The sequence below is a fragment of the Lagenorhynchus albirostris genome, chromosome 7 (genome assembly GCF_949774975.1).
Source record: "Lagenorhynchus albirostris chromosome 7, mLagAlb1.1, whole genome shotgun sequence".
NCBI classification, from domain to species: domain Eukaryota; kingdom Metazoa; phylum Chordata; class Mammalia; order Artiodactyla; family Delphinidae; genus Lagenorhynchus; species Lagenorhynchus albirostris.
In genome coordinates this window covers 51,360,695-51,385,940 of record NC_083101.1, presented here as the reverse complement: position 1 = coordinate 51,385,940, position 25,246 = coordinate 51,360,695, and the positions used below count along the sequence as shown (strand labels likewise).

Below are 25,246 nucleotides of genomic sequence, written 5' to 3'. Positions count from 1 at the left end.
CGCGTGAGGCATGGCTGCTGAGCCTGCGCTCCACAACGGGAGAGGCCACAGCAGTGACAGGCCCGTGTACCGCAAAAAAAAAAAAAAAAAAAAGTGTCTGGTATTTGTCCTTCTTTCCTGGCACAGAGCCAGGAAAATTCCCTTGGAATTTTCTGAGTGATAGAAGTGTCTTTGTTATTCTCATGAGGTAATTCATGGTGGGTCCCTAGATGGCTTCAGGATGGTGGCTGGTCATCGAAAAGAATGAACTTCTGATTAGAGATCTGAGACTCTGGGCCAGCCTGGCTGCTGGGGTAGGAGGGGGCTGGAGATTGAGTTCAGTAATGTAGTTGATGATTTAATCAATCATGCCTATGTAATGAGACCCCAATAAAAACCCTGGACACCAAGGCTTGGTAGACCTTCCCGGTTGGTGAACACACTGACATGCCAGGAGGGTGACATGCCTGGATTCCACAAGGAGAGGGCATAGAAACTCTGGGATACATCCCAGATCTTGCCCTATGTGTACCCTTTATCATGAAACTATAATCATCAGTGTAGCCCTTTTCTGAGTTCTGGGAAGCATTCTAGTGGTTTATGTACTGAGAGGTGCTATGGGAACCCACAAATTTATATTTGTCTGGTCAGAAGTGCAAGTGGCCTTGAGGCTGGTGTCTGAAGTTAGGGCAGTCTCCTGCAGGACGAGCCTGTAACTGGTGGAGTCTGACCCTAACTCTGGGTGGTGAGCATCAGAATTGTATTGCAGTACACCCAACTGGGGGTGAGACAGAATACACCCTCACTTGAAAAGTGAGGAAACTGAAGTCCAAGCCCTTTTCATCATTCCTCCAACAGCACAATGACCCTGCACTTGGCTGAAAAGAAGGCCTCCACCAAATGCTGTCAGTGAGAAGTTTGTATCTTTTCAACATATTTTAAATTGAGGATTCAAGGTTTTAATAGAAGGGCAATAAAGAGAAGTGATTAAAAGTGCAGGTTTGGGACTTCCGTGGTGGCACAGTGGTTAAGAATCCGCCTGCCAATGCAGGGGACACGGGTTCCAGCCCTGGTCCGGGAAGATCCCGCATGCTGCAGAGCAACTAAGCCCGTAGGCCACAACTCTAGAGCCTGCGAGCCACAACTACCGAAGCCCATGCGCCTAGAGCCCGTGCTCCACAACAAGAAAAGCCTCCACAATGAGAAGCCCGCGCACTGCAATGAAGAGTAGCCCCTGCTCACTGCAACTAGAGAAAGCCCGTGCGCAGCAATGAAGACCCGACACAGCCCAAAATAAATAAATTAAATAAATTTTTTTTAAAAAGAATCTTCTTTTAAAAAAAAAGTGCAGGTTTGAGGATGACAGACTCTGAGTTTGAATACTGGTTCTGACACTTGCATGATCTTGGAAAGTTGCTTACCCTTTCTTTTCTCATCTGTAAAATAGGAATAACAACACTTATTTCAAAGGGCTTTAGGAGGATGAAATGAAATGGTGTACGTAAAGGGTCTAATGTAGTGTCAGGCACACAGATGATCTTTAATAACTGGTAGCTCCTATGATGATCCCTGCCTTTGAGTATTGTTTCTTTAAGACCTAACCAAATAGTAGTTAAACCGTAGACAAAAAATATTTGGCTGCATTGAAATGACTTGAAGAGTCCAGACAGAGGAGGTCATGTTATGTTTTTGGGTGTAGAACAAAGGGAATCAGAGCCTGATGGTTGTTTTTTGCAATTTTCCCATACCTTGTTAGGGTCCAACTTGGTTTTGTCCACAGGAGCAGAGTCTTTTATCACTTCCACAAATTCTGCACCAAAACATTGACTATAAAATCCCTAGGCAAGAGAAACCAACAGATTATAAAGGTTATTTTAATACATTGCAACTCTTTGTCTCTCAGAAGTGGAATACGTTTGGAACAAGTGTAAGGGAGAATATGCTCTTTGATTACTGAAAGTCCCTCTGAGCTAATGAGGCAAGTTCAGCATTTCCTGAGACAAAAATAAAAACATAAGGAAGTCCAGCACTGCAAACTGATATATGCTTCCCTATAAACTGTATGCTTGACATTTAATTCAACCAACATCATCATATTTCCTAAAGACGCTCCAGGGGCATGGAACTATTTATTTCTTGCCTTTTGTACCCTAGGGTTTTGGAGGTCACCAGGCTTCCCATAATGGGACAAACCACAGCACACAGGAAGATAAAATATATGCTTCTAGTACTAAACTGGGGAAACATATTAGGGAACCAAGTGGCCTGGGGTCAATTGCTAATTCCTCTCATGAGCTGAACAACTTTGGGCAAGTCAACCAACCACTGTGAGCCATGGCTTCTTTGGGTCAAGTAAGGATTAAAGTCTCTTGTCTCATTTGGCACGGATGGAGCAATTTGACAATGAAAGGGTTTTAAGTTTGACAGCCACGAAAGGGCATAAATTCAAAGCAATAGCAAGAAAGCAAAGAAGTGAATCTCTGGTTGTGTCAGCAGTTCAGGGGAGCCCAGTTATTCGGTCTGAGATGGTTTTGTTTTGAGGGCACCCCTTGGCTTTCCTCCTGAGCTCTTAGTGCTTGGCCCTTTCAACGTCTGCTTTTTTCCTCACTTTTCTCTATGCTGTTTCTCCTTTTCTCCAGCCTTTCCTCCAAGAACATGCTGCTCTCTTCTGCTGTGTTACGGATCAAATATAAACAGCAGGTTGGATTGGGGCTGCCAGCCCATGTAATGGGACACTGACTCTGATTATCCAAAGAGGGGTGCTCCTGGGTCAGCAGGGAGAGTTCATTTGTTCCAGGTCACAGCAGGCCTCTAGTCAAGCATCTCCGTGTCAGAAGTGGGAAGTGCTGTCTGGTGACACCAGAAGGATGACCACAGCATTTTCTAGGGGTAATTTGATAATTTGGCCCAATGACTTCAAAGTCAAGATGATAAACTTCAAGCTGAACAACTATTACTAAAATTTGGAAAGGTTTATAAGAAAGCACATGACATTGATTGAATGTGGATGGTCCTGAAAATAAATATTCACCATATACACGTACAAAGTTTGAAAAGTATGTACAGAATCTTAGGGGAAAGCTATCCTTATCTTGCTTTACCTCATGATCTCACCTAATATCTTGATATTATACAAGCAATGGGGGAAACTTTATATATGGATCAACGAGGAATCCATGACTCTTGGTTTTGTGGTAATGACCCACTCTAACCTGTCTGTGTAAAGCACACAATGTCAATTACCCGGAATCACTCGGCTTACCTCTAGTCTATGAGAGATCTCAGGAAGCTTGGTAATTGCAGGCTCTTTGTAAACAAATTCCTTCTCATCCAAGTCCCCAAATCTGGATCCGTAGAAACCAACTCGAAAGTAGGTTCCAAACATTCTCTTATGACCCTGATGAACAAAATAAGAAAACCTCTCCTTAGTTATGTAATTCATGAGGATCCACTGAGATGAGAGGGCAGGAGGCTTCTCTTGTTGGGTTATAAAGCATTCTATTCCTGTGGCTAAATCAAACAGAATTCACTCTTTTAAAAAGTTTTTTTAATGTTTATGGAATAAACTTGGGAAATAATGGCAAAAAAAAAAAAATCCCATGAAAGATTTCTAGGACTTCTCTTAAGTGAATTTAAGATTTTCACATTCCTGGTTGTAAAGTAATTCAAGCGGCCTTCTTTCACGGTTTGAATCACGGTCCTCTGTCTATTCTCAGCCCTCTTCCGTTTGATAGGAGAGAGCTACAGTAATGATGCCCTTAAGGTAAATCACTCCCTAGAGAGGAAGGAGGGCTAAGCATCTCTGAGACAGGGTCACCTGCTGCCAGATTATAGGACCCGTTAGCCAGGATGCCCCCGCTACCTTGCTAATGATGCTGTCAAAGGCCTTCTGCAGCTTTTCGTGGGTGGAGGTCAGCTTCCGGAAGTCTCGATGAGCTTCCAGGATGGGGATGACCAGCTTGTAGACCTCATTGACCGTCTCGTACAGTCCTCCCTTGGAAAGAGGAGAAAAAAATCAAAGAGAATTTAATCCACTGGAAACTTAAAAGAGCAACCAGAGTGCATTAGGCATTGGAGAATGGATTTATTGGGGCACCACAATATTTTATAGAGCAGGAATAAAGTCTGAGCATCTTTGAGATGGCTGTAGCATTCAAACTGAACTAGACACACTAAATGGTCCTATTTGATAATGTTAAGTTGGAAAAGGGGGTTTCCTGGGGAAAAAAATAGGACAGGAGACTGGCAGCAGGAACTAAGAACAATTCAGGAAGGCAGCTTTAGCATATTTAAATGTCACCAGGGGTCCTCCTGTAGCCAGATGTTCACTGCATTCCTGAAAAGAGTTAGGGGTCTAACTACCTGGTTTTCTAGAATTCCAGGAAAAACAAGAGTATCTTGGACTTTATGTGAATTCTGAAAGGGAAAGCTGGAAAAAGAGAAGACAGTCAAAATAATAATTAAAATACATAGATTGTAGGATGGAAACTTGGGAATGAAAAGTAGAGAAGAAAGAAAAATATCAAGATGAAAACAAAACTGGATCAGCTAAACAGAGTGAAGTATTAAATATCTGCTTGGCTTAAAATTTGAGGGAGGGCTTCCCTGGTGGCGCAGTGATTGAGAGCCCGCCTGCCAATGCAGGGGACGTGGGTTCGAGCCCTGGTCTGGGAAGATCCCACATGCCACGGAGTGGCTGGGCCCGTGAGCCATGGCCGCTGAGCCTACGAGCCACAACTTCTGAGCCCGCGAGCCACAACTACCGAAGCCCTACAGTCCATGCTCCACAACAAGAGAAGTCACAGCAGTGAGAAGGCCGCGCACCACGATGAAGAGTAGCCCCCACTTGCTGCAACTAGAGAAAGCCCGTGAGCAGCAATGAAGACCCAGTGCAGCCAAAAATAAATAAATAAAATAAATTTATTTTTAAAAAAAATTTGAGGGAGTAGGGAAACTATGAAAATGAACAACATACTTTCTTCCCTGCCCTGAATCTCAATGACTTAATCTATATATTTTTAATCTCTATATATTTTTCTCTTATTAGGAGTGTTTAGACCCAGATTAGGTTAATGCGGGGAGTCTCCATGGCTTCCACCCTCACATTTCTCTGAGCTGTCCCTGGTCTGTGACGATCCTGAGGATTACTCAGCTGTCAGCTGAGTCCCTCTCTCAAAGAGAGGGAAAATAAGAGAGTGGGAACGTGCCTCGTGATTTATTGTGTAACCCTGGGCAAGCCATTTCCCTCTTTGTGGCTTAGTTTCCACCTCTGTTAAATGGAAATAATACTGTGAAACTACTGCCCAGCCAATGAGCGTGCAGTGAAAACCAGAATACTGCAGTGATGAAGGGCCTTCCCACCTCCCTGAGAGCTGAGGCAGTGAAAACCAGAATACTGCAGTGACGAAGGGCCTTCCTGCCTCCCTGAGAGCTGAGGCAGTGAAAACCAGAATACTGCAGTGATGAAGGGCCTTCCCACCTCCCTGAGAGCTGAGGCAGTGAACACCAGAATACCGCAGTGACGAAGGGCCTTCCCGCCTCCTCGAGAGCTGAGGCAGTGAACACCAGAATACCGCAGTGACGAAGGGCCTTCCCGCCTCCCTGAGAGCTGAGGCAATCTACATACGTCAAAGCCCTCCAGCCCCTCCCCTGCCCTGCACGCCCCTGCACGTGGTGTCATCATGAAGTGGGACTGGCTGGACGTTAAGACCGGCACTCAGGGCACCGACGCCAGAGTTCAGGCTGACTGTGGAAGCCCGGACAGCTGTGTGCACTGACCGTGCTGAAGAGCTCGGCCGCCTGCTCCAGGAGGCCCACCAGGCCGCTCTCGGTGAAGTACCGGCCGGAGCACACCCCGTCCTCGTCCGGCGACAGGGTGTCATCAGAGACCGCAGACTCCTCCAGCACGTTGGAAGAAATATTCTGAAAGAGATCACAGTATGAGCCAGGAGAACAGCGGAATCTGACTAACAAAGGCACCACAGGAACCCATAACATACGGAGGAGGAAGCCGTGGCTCCAAGGTCCTCACCATCCCTGATCATACAAGGTCTGTAATTCCACCCAGAAGAGCCTTTGGCTGCCACTCATTTTGAAAGAATGCACAGAACAACTGGCCTTCGAAACTCAAGATTTTCTTTTCTTTTTAACTATTGGGAGATACAGAAGGACGCTTACCTCAATGTAAACAATAGTTGAGTTGCTTTAGAGAAAGGACCCTAAGGGACGTCCAGCAGGGGTCGTGGTTTTTAAAAGCCAAAGGCCAACGAACAGTTAACTAGACTCCTTGTTTCACCAGCTGAGTGACCCTCTGAAGTACTTGCTATGACTGACTTGGCTTTTAGGTGAATGGCCATAATATCATATGACAATTGCAAATGAGAAGGTCTTCTTTTTTTTTTTATTTTTTTAATTTTTTTTTTGAGAAGGTCTTCTTTATGAAATCTTTATGGCAATGCAGCAGTTACTATTTTTTTTCTCCCCTCCCCCCCAAACATTTCGCTCCTTTCTACACACTTTTCTTTTACGTAAACCATAGAGTTTAGAGTCTCATAGAGAATGCAGTGATCAGGGCCAGGATTAGGGTGAACGAGGTGAAAACAAAATTTAGGGAACACTCACTCTCAGGGTCCTGTAAGTCGTGACCCTGAACTTGCTTGACCTCACGAGTGAGTGCTTCCTTAAATTCTGCACTTCATGTGCCTCACTCACCTCACCCCAGTTCTGGCTCTGGCAGTGACTCTCATACTTTTGACAGGTCAAGAATCATTTTCTTCAACCTGTCCCATGGATATAGAAGAAATGCATATGGAACATAAAAGAAACTGGAAACCTTTGTAGCTTAGGACTTGCACACAGGTAGCACATTTGCCATTCCTTTTATAACTACACTCATGGCAGACAGAACTAATTAATTATAGTACTCTTTTCCCTGAAGCTTGGATATGGTCTCAGAATTCTTCTCAGCATGGTACCCCATTCAGCCACTACCAACGAACCAGAGTTGGCTAGTGAAGTAAAATCGGTCTGCCTCTTGCAGGCCTGGCTCGCAAGATCAAGGGACTCATCCTTAGCAGTCAAGGAAGAGAGAGTTTTACAGTCCTGTACCTTCATATCCAAAATTATAAGGTAGTTTTAGGAATATAGGAGGCCTTCAGAACCTTTCGTGGCCAGCCTTTCTTTCAAACCTGGTCTTTCTATTATGATGTTTCTGAATTGGAAATGGTAAAAGGTCCAAGAAATTCAGTTGAAAGAATCTAATGACCCAAGAAACGAATGCTATTAGTATTGTATGCAATTTTCCACATGTAGAGGAATACATTTGCAGTTATGCAGCCTTATTAGCTGTCATCAGAGGGAAAAGATTCCAGGCAGACTTTCCCGGCTTCAGAATTAGGGAGGTGAAAGTAACAGCAGTTATGTGAGAATGTATCCATATCTACATTTGTGGAATAAATATTGTACTCTGGGGCATAGAATTTCAACGATCTCAGTTCCTTGGAATTCTGTGGCCTCAGAGTTATTTTCCTTGCACAGATTTATTTATCTCCAGTTTATAATTCTTTTCAAAAAATTCAATTTTACTGGAGCAGAACAAGGTTGAAAACTAAAGCACACAGAATTTAAGAAATCAACACCAGACATCTGTAGTTAATGCTGCCCAGAATTCCTTCATCCTTCTATAAAGTATAGCCTCCTGAGAAACCATCCATAACTCCATGTGTGGACCTCAACTCTGGCTCTGGCTCAGCCAATCACAGCATTCCATGTCTCTGGCCACTATGATTGGTTCAGAGATGAGCATATGACTCCGTCAGAACCAATTAGATGCACTGAGACTGTCTCTGCAACTGCTACATATGAGGCATTTCTCTATTCTCCTGGACTTGAACCTGGGAATATGTAAACATAAATATCTCTCAGTGAGTGTGGGAAGCCTGTGAAGAATGAAGCTGACATAACAGAAAGCAGAGACAGGAAGTGATGATGACACTGAGGTCTGATGACATTGTTTGGACCCCTAGGTCCAGTTTGGCAGGTGCTACTCCAGACTCATCTCTCTCATGCAAGCTGATAAATTCCATTTTTACCTTAGGTCCATCTGGGTTAGGCATTCTGTCACTTGCAAGCACACATTTCCAGAAAGATTTGGTATGTCTCATTTGAGAGAAAAGAGAATTGGCTCATAAGCGTCAGTGTAATTTGGCTTCTCTTCTGTAGCTGAGATCACCTAACTCACCATGTTCTGTGTATTCTGAAGACCTCATTCTTCACAGTTCCTTCTGCTTCCCCCTCCCGTTCCTCGTCTTTCTGAGCGTTCCATGACCCCCAGGCTGAGTCACGTGCTAAACACTCACAGCATCTTGTACCTCTTTATTACAGCATTTATCACAATTGAAATTGAATAAGAAATGGAAGAATTCGCTGTATGATGCCACTCTCCCTGGCTGGAATGTAAAGTTCATGAGGACAGAATAAGTGCTCAATAAATATCACCTAAAAGAATGAATATGTGGATAAAGGTCTATGAAAAAATAGACCTATATGCTCCCGTGTAGGGACAATGTGGAGTTTTTCTGTTGTTTCTAGAAGAACTATTCTACTCACCTTGGCATGACTTACTATAGGCAAATTAAAAAGAATTTATAAGCAATAGTAATGAAACAAGACAAGAGGTTGATATAATTCCACATTAACTGTTAAACCCAGAGATTTCTGGTAATTGAAAGAGTATCATTTATAATATTTATCCTTGCTAATATCGTATGGCCAAAATAAATTTTACAAAAAAGCAAATATGTCTAAAATTGATTTTTATACCTTTCTTCACTTTTATGTGATTCAAAATCAGATATGATTTTTTATGCTGTTTGGATAAGAATTAAATTTTTGGCTTTATAATGAACATTCCTGAATTGAGAATAAAATTTGTTTGCTGAGAATAAAATGATAGAATAAATACTACTGTTACTGAAGACCATAAGAAAGGAGGAATTAGCGGTATGAGGCAATACCCAGATTGCCTAGTGAACAGTATTCAGGAAATCAGAAGCTCCTGGCTCTACCAGCAACAGTTTTTGTGCCTTACTCTATAAGCCTGGGAAAGCTACTTTGAACTGTCCTCTCTTTCTGGTTCACACAGCATCACAAAATTGTGTTGAAGAGCAACAATGAGAACAGAGCCTTTTATAAAAATCAGTCATGAAAATTCAAACAAGAATAATCCAAACACTTGTAAATGACTCTGTGAGTCTGGCTTGAAAAGGGCTTTCTTACTGTACTATATTGTTACAGGTTTCAGGGATTGTCATTTCTACAGATTATGCCTCTAAAAGCACTCATAAAATTTTCTGTTTCCTCTAAAGACTGTTTTAAACTACTCAGCCAAAACAGTCCAAGTGGCCACTGAGCATCCCAGCCGGAACCAACTTTCAGGTCTAGCAGACAATTTCCCTCTGCTAACTATGGGTAATATTCAGCTCATCCTAAGACAGTATTGATCCAGCCCTTTTTTTCCCTTCCCAGGTCAATTTGGTTTTCTTTTTTTTTAAATAAATTTATTTATTTTATTTATTTGTTTTTGGCTGCGTTGGGTCTTCATTGCTGCGTGCGGGCTTTCTCTAGTTGTAGCGAGGGGGCTACTCTTTGTTGAAGTGTGCTTCTAATTGTGGTGGCTTCTCTTGTTGCGGAGCACGGGCTTTAGGTGCGCGGGCTTCAGCAGTTGTGGCTCGCGGGCTCGAGAATGCAGGCTCAGTAGTTGTGGCGCACGGGCTTAGTTGCTCTGTGGCATGATCTTCCCAGACCAGGGGTCGAACCTGTGTGCCCTGCATTGGCAGGCGGATTCTTAACCACTGCGCCACCAGGGAAGTCCCAATTTGGTTCTTCCTTGATTTTAGATTAGCGGGGAGGATATTACAGAGTTAGGGAGTGTAATAAAAGGAATGGGCCCTGAGGGAAATAATTTCTCCAATATTTTAGAAAAAATACTTTCACAGTTGTCAGTATACTGTGCCAACTACAAGTCTTTGAGAAAGGGTTTAAATAACCTTAGAAAAGTTGCTCTCTCAGTTTATCTGTGAAGTGGGAGTAATAATACCTTCTCTGTCTGTTTCACTGGTTTATGGGTAAGGCCAAATGAAATCATGGACGTGAAAGTGTTTGGGAATGTCTAAAGTGCCTATCGACTATACATTTATTGTAAACAATAATTTTTGGGGGGCTTCCCTGATGGCGCAGTGGTTGGGAATCCGCCTGCCAATGCAGGGGACACGGGTTCGAGCCCTGGGCCGGGAGGATCCCACGTGCTGCAGAGCAACTAAGCCCATGCACCACAACTACTGAGCCTGCGCTCTACAGCCCGTGAGCCATAACTACTGAGCCCACGTGCCACAACTACTGAAGCCCGCGTGCCTAGAGCCCGTGCTCCACAACAAGAGAAGCCACTGCAATGAGAAGCCTGTGCACCGCAACGAAGAGTAGCCTCCGCTGACCACAACTGGAGAAAGCCGGCACGCAGCAACGAAGACCCAACACAGCCAAAAATAAAAACAAATAAATAAATTAAAAAAAAATTTTTTAAAAAAACCCAAGATGGTAAAGCAATTAGAAGAGGCAAATTTAATACACTAAAGCAGGGTTTTTCAACCTTGGCATTATTGAAGTTTGGGGCCAGATAATTCTTTGTGGTGGGAGCTATCCTATGCATTGTAGGGTGTTCAGCAGCAGCCCTGGTTTATACCTATTAACTGTCAGTAGCACCCACCTTCCCACCCTCAGTTGTAACAACCTAAAATGTCTTCAGAGACTGTCAAATGCCCCCAGTTGAGAACCACTGCACTGAAGGAAAAGCTAAACTTGTCCCCCCACCTGAAAGCTGACGCTGCCCACGGGCAGGTAGCTGTGGTCCTCCAACATGCTCAGATATTCAGCCACTAGGGCAGCTGCGTGCACCAGGCACATGGCAGCTTCTGTGTAGCACTTCCCCTTGGTGTGCTTCTCCGCCATGTTCTGGAGCCAGGTCAGCCGCAGGTCAGGAGATGTCTGGTAACTCTTGGCAATTCTAAAGATGGGTTGAGAAAGTTTCAAGGACAACGGTTAGTGACAGTGTTTTTCTATTGTGCATGGCCAGTTGTTTTCCCATTAAGAGTTTTGCCTACATGTTCAGAGAATGAGAGAAGAGGCAAACATCTATCAGTCCAGCGTTTTTCATTCCATGTTTGGGTTGTGCAGGATGCCAAGAATGCTATGATTTAGTTAAAGATTTATGGGGGGGAAAAACCCTGATAAAATGATGTCTATTTGAATGGAGCTCTAGCAATTTTCTTCTTTTCTCACAAAAAAATAACAGAAGACAAAAGTACTATCCTTGGGCTTCCCTGGTGGCGCAGTGGTTAAGGATCCACCTGCCAATGCAGGGGACACGGGTTCGAGCCGTGGTCCAGGAAGATCCCACATGCCGCGGAGCAACTAAGCCCGTGTGCCGCAACTACTGAGCCTGCGCTCTAGAGCCCGCGTGCCACAACTACTGAAACCCGCGTGCCTAGAGGCCGTGCTCCGCAAGAAGAGAAGCCACTGTGATGAGAAGCCCGTGCACCGCAACGAAGAGTAGCCCCTGCTCTCCGCAACTAGAGAAAGTCTGCGTGCAGCAACGAAGACCCAATGCAGCCAAAAAAAAAAAAAAAAGTACTATCCTGCTTATGACATCGCATCAGAACAATTTTGCCTCTGTAAGTAGTTTCTCCTAAAACAAGGACTATAAGACAAAATTTTAAATGACAGAGTAAAATATGATTTCTAAATAAAACTTACATGTATGTCTGAATGTAAGTGGAAAAACATTTCAGAAATAATTCATGTAATAGGTGATAGTTCTTTTCTCTCATTCTATGGTAAGTAGAAAATAATTTCAAAAAATAAGTACCTCCCTTTAAATTAGGGAGATCTTTCTGAAAACGTGTACATGAATCAACACCCTCTGAATGGTGATTTTCTACCAATTTCTAAGTACAGTTTTGGATGTCAGCCAAAACAGTGTACCCACATTTCCTGTGATCATTATATTCATAAGAACTTCATAGTGACAAACCCTAGATCCTCAAGTGACACCCTTTTGGTTTTACCAGAAAAGTTTACCTGTACATGAGATCCATAAGCATCTCAGGATCTTCCTGAAATTCCCTCATTTTCACTGTGTCGTATAAGATGCTATTCAGATTGCAGAGAAGTTCTTCCACCTGCAAAAAAAAGTGTACGCCCCAAACAGTCTCAGCTTTGGAGTCCATGGTAACAAGTTAGGATGCATTGAAAGTCCAAGGGACAGCCATGGACAGGCTTCGCTAAGACAGGAGAGAGCACAGGTGAGGGGAGTCTAGACTGGATCCTCTTTGACCTCACCTTTGCAGGTCCAGGCACTTCCGAGGCCCAGATGTGAGTTGGCCCTTGGGATCCATGAATTAGTCCTGAATCGTTATATTACCTTCCCTCTCCAACACCTTCTTGGTTAAATTAGTTTGAACTAGTTTCAGTTACCTGCAACCTGAAAGCCCTCAACTGTACTCTAGAACATCAGACCTTTTTATACCAAGTAGGAGGCAGCTTAGGACCTCAGCTTAGATTCCATCTAATATATATCATAATACGTTATATAATTATCTGTATCATATGACATAATTATAATATATATATTTCACAAAAATTATATAATCCATAACTATATATGCTATATAATATATTATATGGAATTATATATTACCTACATATACACATGCACATATATATGTATGTATAAGTATGTATATGTGTGTGTGTGTATATACACGCATACATACACACACACGAGTTTATAGCTGGCTGATCACAGACAAAGCACGCTCTTCAGTCTACCTGCATGGGGAAAGGAGTGGTCTGCATGTCTGTGTCCTCTTCCGCATAGGCCAAAATTGTCCTCAAGGATCTTCTCAGGTACTCCTCATTAAAGTCTGGTGCTTTTCCCACCAAAGATGCCAGAGACATGGTGACTTGCATCTTTACTCTTGCAAAGTTCTGAGTCAGGAAAAAATAATGATGGAACAAATAAGAGGCACTCAGCTAGTAGATAATTGAAGGCAGTAGAGCCAGATACCAATAACCCTCCGGTGTTTCTTTAACCCAGTCTCAATTATTTCCTTTTCTTCCCAATGAAATATGAGCTATACTTCGCTCAAGACTCATACTGTTGTTTAACTGGTTTACGTGGCTATTGCCCTGACATAAATCTGTCCGTACCCTTTAAGTTGTCATTGAGGACCTGACCAGCTCCGTGCAGCAAGGCTGGAAGGTTCCTACAGAGTTGGGTCACAGGATGTCTCCCTTTGTGTCAAGATTCCTCTTCTTGGAACTTTATTTAAACTGTAAAGAGGAACAGGATCTATGTGGGCAAGATTTCTGAGATTTCTGGATTCTGGGTAGGGAGTAACTTTGTTTCTCCTTTCCTTCTAGGCCCATGGAAAACTGTGGCTATTCCAAGGGCCTCTGGCCTCTGAGGAATGTCCTAAAGGCTTTTAAATAGTTATACCTAATACATTCTGAGGGCCCTGCCTTTCTTCCATGGGCCAAGTTATCTTTTCATATCAGTTGAGCACGCTCATTAACATGACTACAGATGTAAATTCCAAAAGAACATACTAAAATCTAGACAAACTAAGACGGTGCTGTAATAAAGCTGACTTCCAAGGGCTGCTAAGCTTCAATTAACACTCAGGTGTGGATGATAGCGATCATTGTAAATTCTCTTCCACAGGTCATTCTGGTACCAATCAGATATTAGAAACAGGACAAACTCTTCTGAAGTCCTAATTCTGTTGTATTTTTTTTCCCACAGATGACAACCTTGAATCTACACATATTTGTTCATTTCTTATTGAAACACACGGATGGAAACCACTGCATTCATCAATCTTAATAATTTACTTCTAGAAGCAAAGTCAAACAAAATCTGCTATCCATCTACATGCCCAACTGTTTCCTTCCCACGTGGCAGAAGTCAACTGCAATAGTGCACACTCTTCCTCCCCCAGGGCTTCGCATTGACTCTCTCTGCTGATTCTGGGTCGCCCTGGGCGCTTACGCTGGTGGCTCCAAAGCTGAACCTCATGAGGAGGTAGAGAGTGGCGCAGGCTTGGCTCCGGGCAACGTCCATGCTGCTGCCGCAGTGATGCAGCACTCGCTGACACAGGTCCGCGCACTGATCCACTTCCTCCTCAAACAGCAAGTCGCCGAACTAGGAGAGACACAGGGGCCATAAGACGTCACTTGGCACGATCGTACGCTTTCTGGACTGAATGCCTGTTGAAATATGGAAATGGCTGCTTGGACAAGCAAAAAGCCCACAAGAATTAATGCGCTGCTCCATACAGATGATGAGTTCCTTGAATCAGAAGATGAAGTGAAGCAACGGAGTCGACTTAAGATCTCATTATGAGCTGCTCAGCTAAGATCAGGGCTGTGTAATTAGCTGCACGGTTAGCCAGACTGCCTTCCCTGCTGAAGTCCCAACTCTGAAGGAATTAGCCTGAGTTTACTGGGTTCCCTGGAAATTACTGGTGACTGAGAAAGAGCAAATGATAATGACGGGTGAGAGCAGAGGGATTCCACTTTATTTTCTTTTTCTTTCCCACCCATCCTCCACGGCCACGCTGCACGGCTTGCAGATCTTAGTTCCCCGACCAGGGATCGAACACGCACCCCTGCAGTGGAAGCGCAGAGTCCTAACCACTGGACCGCCGGGGAACGTCCCGGGATTCCACCTTCTAAATGTAAAAGATCCCAGATAGAAGGCATCAACCGAGATTTTCAATAAAGGGGGAGATAGGAATCTGCAATAGACTGTTTTACCTCAGGAAAATCTATATTCTTCAGGCTATGAGAAATGTATTTCTAAACCTTCTGCATTTTATGACATGATATTTTGTAAGATTTACGAATGGGAGTCATGTATAGGAATTGAATCTCACTCAGATAAGGTACTAAAGAAAAAGGGTGAAAAACAAAGTTGCTCAACTGATTTCCACTCTCATGTCTTCAGTGAGTGGCCATTTCAAATTTCTATAGTTGGGCCCACATTTCTAGTGTGAGAGGCACTGTTTTTCCTCTTTATGGTGAGTCCTGTAGAATCAGTGTATCTGCTTCCTTCCTAATGAGATTTAAGACTTTTACTGTAGTGTCACTTAACACAGTGGTCTGTGGGTTTTGGTGCACCTGAAGCAAGAAACGTGAAGCTAGATTGATGAGAATCTTAACTCTTAATTAAGAGTAAGAAAGCAAGTGTCCCATGTTTACCTTGGCAATGAGAGCACGGAGTGTCGCAAAGCAGTGAGTCAGGTAGGTGGTGCTCTGATCACAGCTCAGAGAATTCACCAGGACCCTTAGCACGCCTCCCAGCAGGTTATCTTTACAGTCCAGAGCCGAGCTTGCCTGGGGGAACAGAACAGCATCAATGAATCCCTGTGCTGTGCCCATGAACTGAGGGGGAAGACAAGGTGGGTGCTCTTGGCAATTCGCACAGGGATGCTGATGTTTCATCTCTCTCCGTCTATGATCTTAAGGGTTTGGGAAAGCACCCCGTATATCGTCCACTACCAGGCGAGCTGAAGACCTATTTCCACATGACTTTATTCCAAAACTCCCAATTGATTTGGGATTTATGCCTAATTCTGGGCTGCTAAACCAAGTTATAAGGTACACCTTCCCCCAATCCTGGGCAACAGCTTTTGGAATGTTCTTTCCTTGTATACAAGGCACAGCTTTTCTTGTGGGCTTTCAAACCACAATTGTGGGCTTCCCATTACACTAGGGGCTGCTTGTGGCAGTGATGTTTCTAAATAGAAGCTTATTTATCAGCTGCAGCAGGACTAATGTCCCCAAGATCAATGATAAATAAGTTTCAGCTTCCTTTGAAAACTGTAAATACATTTTGAGGACTGGGGTTAAGAATATAGCACTCAAAGCAGTATTGTATAAAGATATAATCAACATGATGCCAAGTATTTTTTTTTTTTTTTTGCTGTATGCGGGCCTCTCACTGTTGTGGCCTCTCCCATTGCGGAGCACAGGCTCCAGACGCACAGGCTCAGCGCCCATGGCTCACGGGCCCAGCTGCTCCGCGGCATGTGGGATCTTCCTGGACCAGGGCACGAACCTGTGTCCCCTGCATCGGCAGGCGGACTCTCAGCCACTGTGCCACCAGGGAAGCCCGATGCCAAGTATTTGATAACAAGTATTTATCAAAGGTACCATAGACTTTTGGTCTTTATTTTTGTACAATAATCACTTTTTAAAAGATAACTTAAAAGTTGGATTACTAAGTTCAAATATGTTTCGACAGTATTTCTTCTTCTAGCCCTCTAATAAATGATTTTTCATTGGAAACATGTAAGGACTCATTTTTCAGGTTAACTAAAAACCCATTATCACCTAGATGTCTTGAGAATTTCTGGAAGCATTCACTTAGAAAATGAAATTAGTATGGTGAATTGTATTACTATAAAATTCACATTGATATAACACTTTTCTACAGCAGGGATGGCAAATTCATGGTACAAATGATTTTTCTTCACTAATTTGTGTCCAAAACAGACATCATTAATCACCCTTAGCACTCCTTTTACCTAGCCCAGTCATAATCTTAGCTCCCATATAGACATCAACTATAATTCAAATGGAGTTGACCTATCAAAAAAAACCCCTACCACCCCTATTCTAGATACTGAACTGTAAGCCCACCACCCACATTATAAACTTTGCACATGCGCAGGCAGATTTAACTATGAGAGTCAGTCTTTCAAGCATCTAACTCTTTCCAAGCAAGCTTCAAGTCAATAAATCCAGAAGGATGTTTGGTAAGTATCTCTGGAATTTGTAAGGTGGACACTCTTGTAAATGGTAAATTTCCCAATTTCATTTAAACAAAAAGCATTTCATATCTCGTTTATTTCTTTCACAATTTTCTGTAAAGAATTCCTTATTAAATTCTAGTAAACATATTCACGTTGAATAGATCAGTTGTTTGTTGTCCTCACCTGGATAATGTTTTCCTGCATATCCAGGATGATTAAATTTGCTTCGGTAGCTAGATTGCCACTGATCAAGGCTTCTTGATCTAACTCTGCTTTTGTTCTAAGAAACAAAAAGAGGTCAAATTAAAGTGCCTATCAAATCTGGCCATTTCATCTATATTCCAAGTGTAAAGAAATCTTCTGAAGAGTCAATCTTGAAGTGAAAACAAAGCAGCCGGTTACTGGTAACTCAGGAATATAGGTGCCTTCTGTAATTGGTGTCTGGTTAAAAAGGCTTTCTAGGTAAAGTCTCCAGGCCATCCCCATCCCCCCTATTATGAATAATGATAATTAAAAAATAACAAAAAGGATAAAAAAGCAATTATTGGTTATTACTAGCAATTAGGTCAGCCAATCAGATTGGTGCTTAAAGCTTCAGGGTCGGGCTTCCCTGGTGGCGCAGTGGTTGAGAGTCTGCCTGCCGATGCAGGGGACATGGGTTCGTGCCCCGGTCTGGGAAGATCCCACATGCCGCGGAGCGGCTGGGCCCGTGAGCCATGGCCGCTGAGCCTGCACGTCCGGAGCCTGTGCTCCACAACGGGAGAGGCCACAACAGTGAGAGGCCCGCGTACCGCAAAAAAAAAAAAAAAAAAAAAAGCTTCAGGGTCATTCTTGCGTTTCACCCATGAGAACCATCTCCTGATCTGAGCCAAGAAGCCTCGGCAACAAGCTAGAGGAGGTGAGACTGGGTGTGATGTGAATGTGGCTAATCGCGATGCTGCTTGATTCGGAAAGGATGATGTTTCAGAACTGGGTCAGGGAAGAGTCAGTGTCTTGACTTTCCAAAGACTGCCTTGGGGTTGCACAGTCAAGTATGGGCCTTTTGTCCTTTTCCAATGGGAAGCAAGGTTGCATTCCTGTGGGGCAGGCCATCTAACATCCTGCTGGACGTCAGTGATTATTACCCACGAGGGAATGGGAAATTACCTGGTGCTGCTTCTCTATTAGGTTCCTTTTTAAAGAATCAGAACATTTTATGCATTAATTTATCCATTCTCATAAAATCCAAGTGAAGATGGAAAGAGACATTTTGTATCTCCTGAATATAGTGGCCAGGAAAGGAAAGTGTGAAGAATTAACTTTCCCAAGATGTCCCAGTGGCCAACATGTTGCCATAGGGGTTGGGGCATCCTGATATGAGCTCAAAACTCTTGATCCAGGATAATCACTTAGCTGTGCTTGAGTCCCCTTCACCCAATGATGGGGGCATTGCTATGGCTTACATACCATCAAGGGCTCAGAATAAATATTTCCCTGCATAATTTTATTTATTTATTTTATTATAATTTAATTTTAATTTTTACTTTTGGTTGTGTTGGGTCTTTGCTGCTCTGTGTGGGCTTTCTATAGTTGTGGCGAGCGGGGGCAACTCTTCATTGCAGTGCACGGGCTTTTCATTGTGGTGGCTTCTCTTGTTGCAGAGCACGGGCTCTAGGCATGCGGGCTTCAATAGTTGTGGCATGTGGGTTCAGTAGTTGTGGCTCGCAGGCTCTAGAGCGCAGGCTCAGTAGTTGTGGTGCACGGGCTTAGCTGCTCCTCGGCACATGGGATCTTCCCAGGCAAGGGTTCGAACTCGTGTCCCCTGCATTGGCAAGCGGATTCTTATCCGCTGCGCCACCAGGGAAGTCCCTTCCCTGTGTTTTAAATGTTTTCACTATGGAGAACAGCATGGAGGTTCCTTAAAAGACTAAAAATAGAACTACCATACAACCCAGCAATCCCACTACTGGGCATATACCCTGAGAAAACCATAATTCAAAAAGAGTCATGTACCACAATGTTCATTGCAGCTCTATTTACAATAGCCAGGACCTGGAAGCAACCTAGGTGTCCATCATCAGATGAATGGATAAAGAAGATGTGGCACATATATACAATGGGATATTAGCCATAAAAAGAAACAAAATTGAGTTATTTGTAGTGAGGTGGATGGACCTAGAGACTGTCATACAGAGTGAAGTAAGTCAGAAAGAGAAAAACAAATACCGTATGCTAACACATATATATGGAATCTAAAACAAAAAAAAAAGGTCCTGAAGAACCTAGGGGAAGGATGGGAATAAAGATGCAGACCTACTAGAGAATGGACTTGAGGACATGGGGAGGGGGAAGGGTAAGCTGGGACAAAGTGAGAGAGAGGCATGGACATATATACACTACCAAACATAAAATAGATAGCTAGGGGGAAGCAGCCGCATAGCACAGGGAGATCAACTTGGTGCTTTGTGACCACCTAGAGGGGTGGGATAGGGAGGGTGGGAGGGAGGGAGACGCAAGAGGGAAGAGATATGGGAACATACGTATATGTATAGCTGATTCACTTTGTTATAAAGCAGAAACTAACACACTATTGTAACGCAATTATACTCCAATAAAGATGTTAAAAAAATTTTTTTTAATTAAAAAAAAATGTTTTCACGCTTAGGATAGGCTCTGTGGTCCCAAGCTGCTCTACATTTTTTCCTCATTCTCCAAATGATAATATTTGTGTAAAATAAGTGAAATTTAAAAGCTACTTTTTATTAATTTACTGGAGGTTTAGATTTAGAGCAAAGCTATCCAAAAGAAACACAATGGGGGCCACATGTGTCATTTTCTATTTTGTAGTAGCCACACCAGAAAAAGTCAAAAGAAACAGGTGAAATTAATGTTAATATATTTTATTTAACCCAATATATCAAAAAATAGTCCATGTGTAATCACAATAAAACTTACTAATGAGATATTTTACATTCTTTTATTTGTGCTACGTTCAAAATCTGGCATGTATTTTTCACTTATAGTACTACTTTAGCTATTGTACTGGACAGTGCAGATCTAGAGTGACCTAATCTGGATTTTTTTTTCCAAATTTTTAAATTGTGGTAAAATACACATAACACAAAATTTACCACCTTAACCATTTTTAAGTGTACAGTTAAGTACATTCATATTTGTTGGGCAACCATCACCACTACTAGTTTGATTTTTAAAAAGCCATTTTTTTAAAACGATGGCTCTCAAATTTGACTACACAAGAAACACCTAGGGAGTTTCACCACATACTGATTTCTGAGTCCTGCTGCTGGAGATTCCAAGCTAACTGTCCTGGGGTACACCTGGGCACTGGGAGATTGTAAACGCTCCCCAGGTGATTTTAATGTACAGCCCAGGTTGAAAATGACTGCTCTAAAAGAAACAGAGCCAAAATAATTGAAAAGTGATCCGAAAGAAAAAAGGTGAAAGACACCACTATTATAATTACAAAAGTTTTCCAAATAGCTTAATTTAGCAGTTACAATTTTACTATGTTTTCTCTTTTTAAAAAATCACCCCTGAAGATGATCAGAGGAGAATCATTAGCTCTGATTATGAGCAGTCCATCCCGTAGCTCAGGGCTGAGACTTGACCTGGAGCGGTTTGGTGCACCCTGCATGGAAAGTCTCAGTATTGTTGTTGTTTCTGCAGCAAAAGGGAAAGGTTTCCCCAAACATCCACTCACACAGCCCAGGCAAACATGCTTTGTTAAGCTCTTCTTTTAATCTCATGGCCTAACCACCCAAGCAGTTCTGTGGCAACTAACTACATACAATATTTCTTTAATTTTGGGGGGGCAGGGGGCGGGTTTCATTGCCTGAACTAGAACTTATGCACTCTCAGAACCAATATCTTATAAATCAGTTCAGGGAACTTAGAACAAGCATAAAATACCCAAACCAAATGGATATTATTCATAAGACCAACAACTGGGCTGTGCAAGTAACACATACAATAAAAATATTTACCTCCTTAATGTTTTAAAATAAATTTGACTCCCAAAAGTCCCATAAGTGAGCCAGATTGATTCATTCTTGTGGTAAAAACCAAGATAGTAACATATTTATTTACAAAACAACACTGCTACTCAAGTCTGCCCCATCTCCCATCCCTCCTTATGATGGGTGCTTTATACACCATGGGGATACCCTACCTATGCCTTGTCAAGTGTGTGTGTGTGTGTGTGTGTGTGGGGGGGTGTCTTTAGCCATATAATGTTTTGCCAGTGAACCCTAGGATTCATTAGGCTACCTGTTGCTAAGAGGAGCAGCTGATATGTGCTATCTATTCAATTTCATTTTAGCACTCATATGTCCAAATTGTTGCACATATAGCAATACGTACATAGCATATATTGCAATCCAAGCAGGATTTTTCTTCTTTCATTTCATTTTAGCATTGTTTTCTGATAATACATCATAATACAGATCCGTTGTAGGACACACAGCAAAGTATAAAAAGGAAAACATCACTTACACATATTCTCAACACCCAAAGAAAACCATGGTTAATGTTTTGGTAAATTTCCCTCCAGTCTTTTAAAAATGTATTTACTATGTGTAGCTGGAGGTTTAAGATTGTACTCTAAAAACAAGTATCTGTTCTGCTTTGTTCACTTAACATTATATCATAAGCATTTCCCATATCATTAAAATGATTTGAAAACATTTAAATGCCAACCTAATATTTCATTACATATTTCCCTATTCTTAAGCATTAAGAATGTTCCAGTTTTTTTACAATTTTATGTAATGCTGACATAAATGTCCCTGAATATACATCTTTGTACACATTTCTGGAGTGTAAATATGGATTGAAATGATGTGGTCCTGGGTACCCTGTCCTGCCTCATCAGCGGCTTTTCTTAAGCTAGCTGAGATCGCTAAATATTAGTTTTCTTTAAATGCTTATCAGTGTGATAAATGTTTAAGGGCTGGAAATCATAACTCTTTATACCTTTGATTATCCCGGGTCCCTGGATGAACTGAATTTACACAGATAATGATGTTTCATTTTCTTACCCTTGGAAGGATATAGTTGTTTCAGTAATACAAGTAGCCTGGGAAAAATAGTTTTGAACTTTAGGTAGAAGTAGCACAAAGTTGCTGAGTGACTTACTTATCTAGCTTCTCATTAGCTTGCCGCCAATGTGTCTGCTCTTTCCTCCATCTCAAATTTTCATTTAGGCCTGGAAATCGGTCATTCCCTAGGAGTTAAGAAATGCACGACAGGAATTTGATTAGCAGTAGCAAGATAACCAGAAGTTCCGTAACAAGCTCAACTGAGAGGACTCAGCATCACTCCTCTGGCTAATTAGAATCCATGCTGGGTGCTGGTGGGAGACGAAGCCCACAGCCAAGTCTGGGCTGACCTGCTCTTTGATCGACAGGCTAGAGCTTAGAAGAACACCTGCCCTTCTGGAGTGTCAGCAAGCACATTTCTCATGAACACAGGGTTCCGGTGAAATTGGGGGTTCTCCCTGAATTATTGAAAAGGAGAGTGTTTGTGTTGAAAGAGGGTGTCCAACCACAACTGAAAAAGCTCGTCTCCTTCCAAGTTCCCTACCATGGTGTCCCACTGCCAGAAGGAGCTGTCACTCTGCTTCTCTTGAGCACAGTGAATAAGACTGAGGGTGCCTGAGCACTCCACTCTATCCGACAGAGAAGAGCTCAGCTTTCCGGAGATCATTCCTAATGTGGTGAGATCCCTGAAGGGCTGGCACACTCTGAGACCGTTGCGAGGACTGGATCCGTTCTAATAGTCCCTGCATGATTTGAGAAGATGATCTTGGAACCAGAACTATCTACATAGACTATTCAAATATCCCGGGGGGAAGTGTCAGCCTTGAGGGAGACACCATTAATCTCATCCTATGACTCACGTTCTTGGACGGGACCTTTTACCACCACCAAGTTTGAAACAGAAGATGCCATTTGAGGACATTTCCAGGGTTCTTGTGATCTCAGGAAAGGAGCTTTCCCTTAGAGGAATGGGGCTAACATCACATACATCTTGCACAGAATCCCAGAAGCTGCTTGTCTCTATTACCATAACATCTTAAGAAAGTGATGGTGTCTACTCATCAGGTGGGGAGGACACTCCTTCCCACAAAGGGTACAAAGCTCTGCTGACAGCAGGGAAGGGCCGATCCAACACACCTGGAGCCCGGCAGCGCCGCATCATCTCCCCTCTGGCCCCTTCCCCACGGAGCAAAGCCTCTTCCAGCCTGGCCTTGACATCCCTCGACTTCTGCAGAACTTGGGTACTGACTTTGTCAGAACTCTGTTTTCCCTGGATCGGACAGAAGCAGAAGGACATTAAGTTTGGTTAGATCTCTGTTCATGGGGAGAATCCTAAAGACAGAACACTTCATGGTGACATCAGCCAGTTTGGACACGTGCTACACAGCCACGCCCCGAAGGCTGAAATCCTGTTAACGGGAATGAGGTTCTCTCTGCAGAAGGAAGAGATTCTTTGCCGGTGTAATTATCATAGCTAGATAGGTTATGGATATACAAATAGGCTATGGACTTTAATACAGAAATAAGACAAAGTTAAGGATGCCCCCACTGCCCAAACAGAGGGGAACAGTGACAAAACAAGATAGAACTTGAGCAATACCTTGTATTCAAAACATGAGACACAGATGAAAAGGAGATCTAAAATCCTGTTTAGTTGCATTGATGGCAGGTCAGCAATCCACTTCCTAAGGAGGCTCTGATCGGCATTTTTCATGATCCAGAGGAAGCAAATCATGAGGTTTCGGGTCGTGTCGGCATTCAGCATGTTGTACTGCTTGTAGGGCTGAAAGCAGGCAGATTGGGAAATCGAAGTAGGGCAAGAGGCCGAGCAGCAGACACATTGAAAGGGATGCTATTTCCTAAGACACAGTAACGGTACTTTTCCTTGACGGGGATGTTTCCGGGAGCTCTGCCCTCCTCCAGCCGGGGAGGCCATGTTCTTTTGAGCTGGGCGGCTCTGCAAAGGGGCTGGCCCGGGGCAGTATTCTAACCAGGCTTTCAGCCAGGGCACCCTCTGTTTCAGGAGCAGTGTGGTCTGGTGGTCTGCCCTGGACCTTGACCATGCCCTCCCCCAACCCAATCTCAGTGATAGCACAGGGCCTTCCCAGCTGTGAGATCTTCAAGTATTATATTTCTCCTTCAAGCTGGCGACTGCAGGGTTGGACTTATAGCAGAGAACTACCCTGGCTGGTTTCCCGAAATACCCTAACTGTTCCAGATTTAGCTTCTTTGTCAGAGTCCAAAGTATAAGGGTCGTGAACTGCTCAGCAGATTAATCAAGTGCATAATTCAGTGGAGGCCTCTGTAATGGGACTTTAACCACAATTTATGCTCTCCTGTGGGGGGGAGGTGTAGGGGCTCAGGCTGTTTGCTTTCATACTTTGGCTGCAGTGTTCATTTCAGAGTGCTGAGCACACTTTCTGTCACTCATCCAGTCAACACAAAGGACAATATGTGATTCACGTGGCATAGCTAACATCCAACGGAATGTAGTGGTGAAGCTGCAGTGAGGTATTAGTTCGTATGTGAGGGGAATGGTAGGTCTGGATGGGAATGATAGGGCTTACGAAATTACTTTAGTTTTTCTGAGTCTGGCCACAAGAAGTGAAATCTTTAGATGTATTGAGTATACACACAATACTATAACTTCATAGGAAATAACTTCTAAGAGGTGAAGGTTCTTGGGCTTTTGAGTTTCTCTGTTGGAGACAACAATGTAAAAGGCACACACCACCTCAGGCAGCTAACTTTGGTAAGAAGGTAGGAAGGTGGAGGAGGTCATAAAGCACACCATATTTATTCAACTGTAGGATGACTGATGTCAACTCTCCAGTGTTTCTTTTCTCTTTCTTTACCTCCTGTCCTTCAACTCTCATGGGGGTGTGTGGGGAATGGGGGAGCGCTGGAGGGAAGAGAAGAAAGTCACCCAGCAAAGCAGAATTAGGTTGAGAGGCTGCCTTCCTGGGAAAGAACTGAGCTGAGTTCTCGGCAGATATGAACGCTACACTGAAATGCAAAGTTAAATTAAGCTGGAGGATGCAGCACTGTCTTGACAAAAGGATTGTCAGAGCTCAGCAAGGAACAGAGGTAGATCCCACCTCAAGTGAATCAGAGGTTGTATTCCTGCACGAGCCCCTCTTCAAGCCCATAGCGTCTGTGCAAAAGAACAGAGCCAAACAACTCTGCTTAGGCTCTCTGGGGACCTAGAAAAGCTGAAGAAGCTTAAGACACACCCTACCAAGTGACCGGCCTCCTTCAATCTTTTTTTTTAAGGCAGACACAGAATGAATAATATACGCATAGAATAAACACAGTGCCAGCCTCCCACCTGAGGGAGCCTAGGTTTGATCTCCTTTGCAA

At 43.2% G+C, this 25,246-nt stretch overlaps 1 protein-coding gene across 2 annotated transcripts in view; it reads right to left on the bottom strand.

Moving 5' to 3' along the window:
• Window positions 1-25,246, bottom strand: part of DOCK8 (dedicator of cytokinesis 8) — a 223,446-nt gene that overhangs the window by 17,224 nt on the left and 180,976 nt on the right. For both annotated transcript variants that reach the window (XM_060155013.1, XM_060155015.1), the window contains exons 31-43: window positions 23,487-23,669; window positions 23,024-23,156; window positions 21,984-22,071; window positions 17,034-17,130; window positions 15,295-15,429; window positions 14,084-14,236; window positions 12,862-13,020; window positions 12,112-12,212; window positions 10,846-11,038; window positions 5,758-5,901; window positions 3,842-3,973; window positions 3,242-3,376; window positions 1,728-1,817 (exon numbers count right to left, since the gene is read on the bottom strand). In XM_060155013.1, coding sequence (XP_060010996.1) covers window positions 1,728-1,817; window positions 3,242-3,376; window positions 3,842-3,973; window positions 5,758-5,901; window positions 10,846-11,038; window positions 12,112-12,212; window positions 12,862-13,020; window positions 14,084-14,236; window positions 15,295-15,429; window positions 17,034-17,130; window positions 21,984-22,071; window positions 23,024-23,156; window positions 23,487-23,669 — 1,743 coding nt within the window. The remainder of the gene's footprint in view (window positions 1-1,727; window positions 1,818-3,241; window positions 3,377-3,841; window positions 3,974-5,757; window positions 5,902-10,845; window positions 11,039-12,111; window positions 12,213-12,861; window positions 13,021-14,083; window positions 14,237-15,294; window positions 15,430-17,033; window positions 17,131-21,983; window positions 22,072-23,023; window positions 23,157-23,486; window positions 23,670-25,246) is intronic.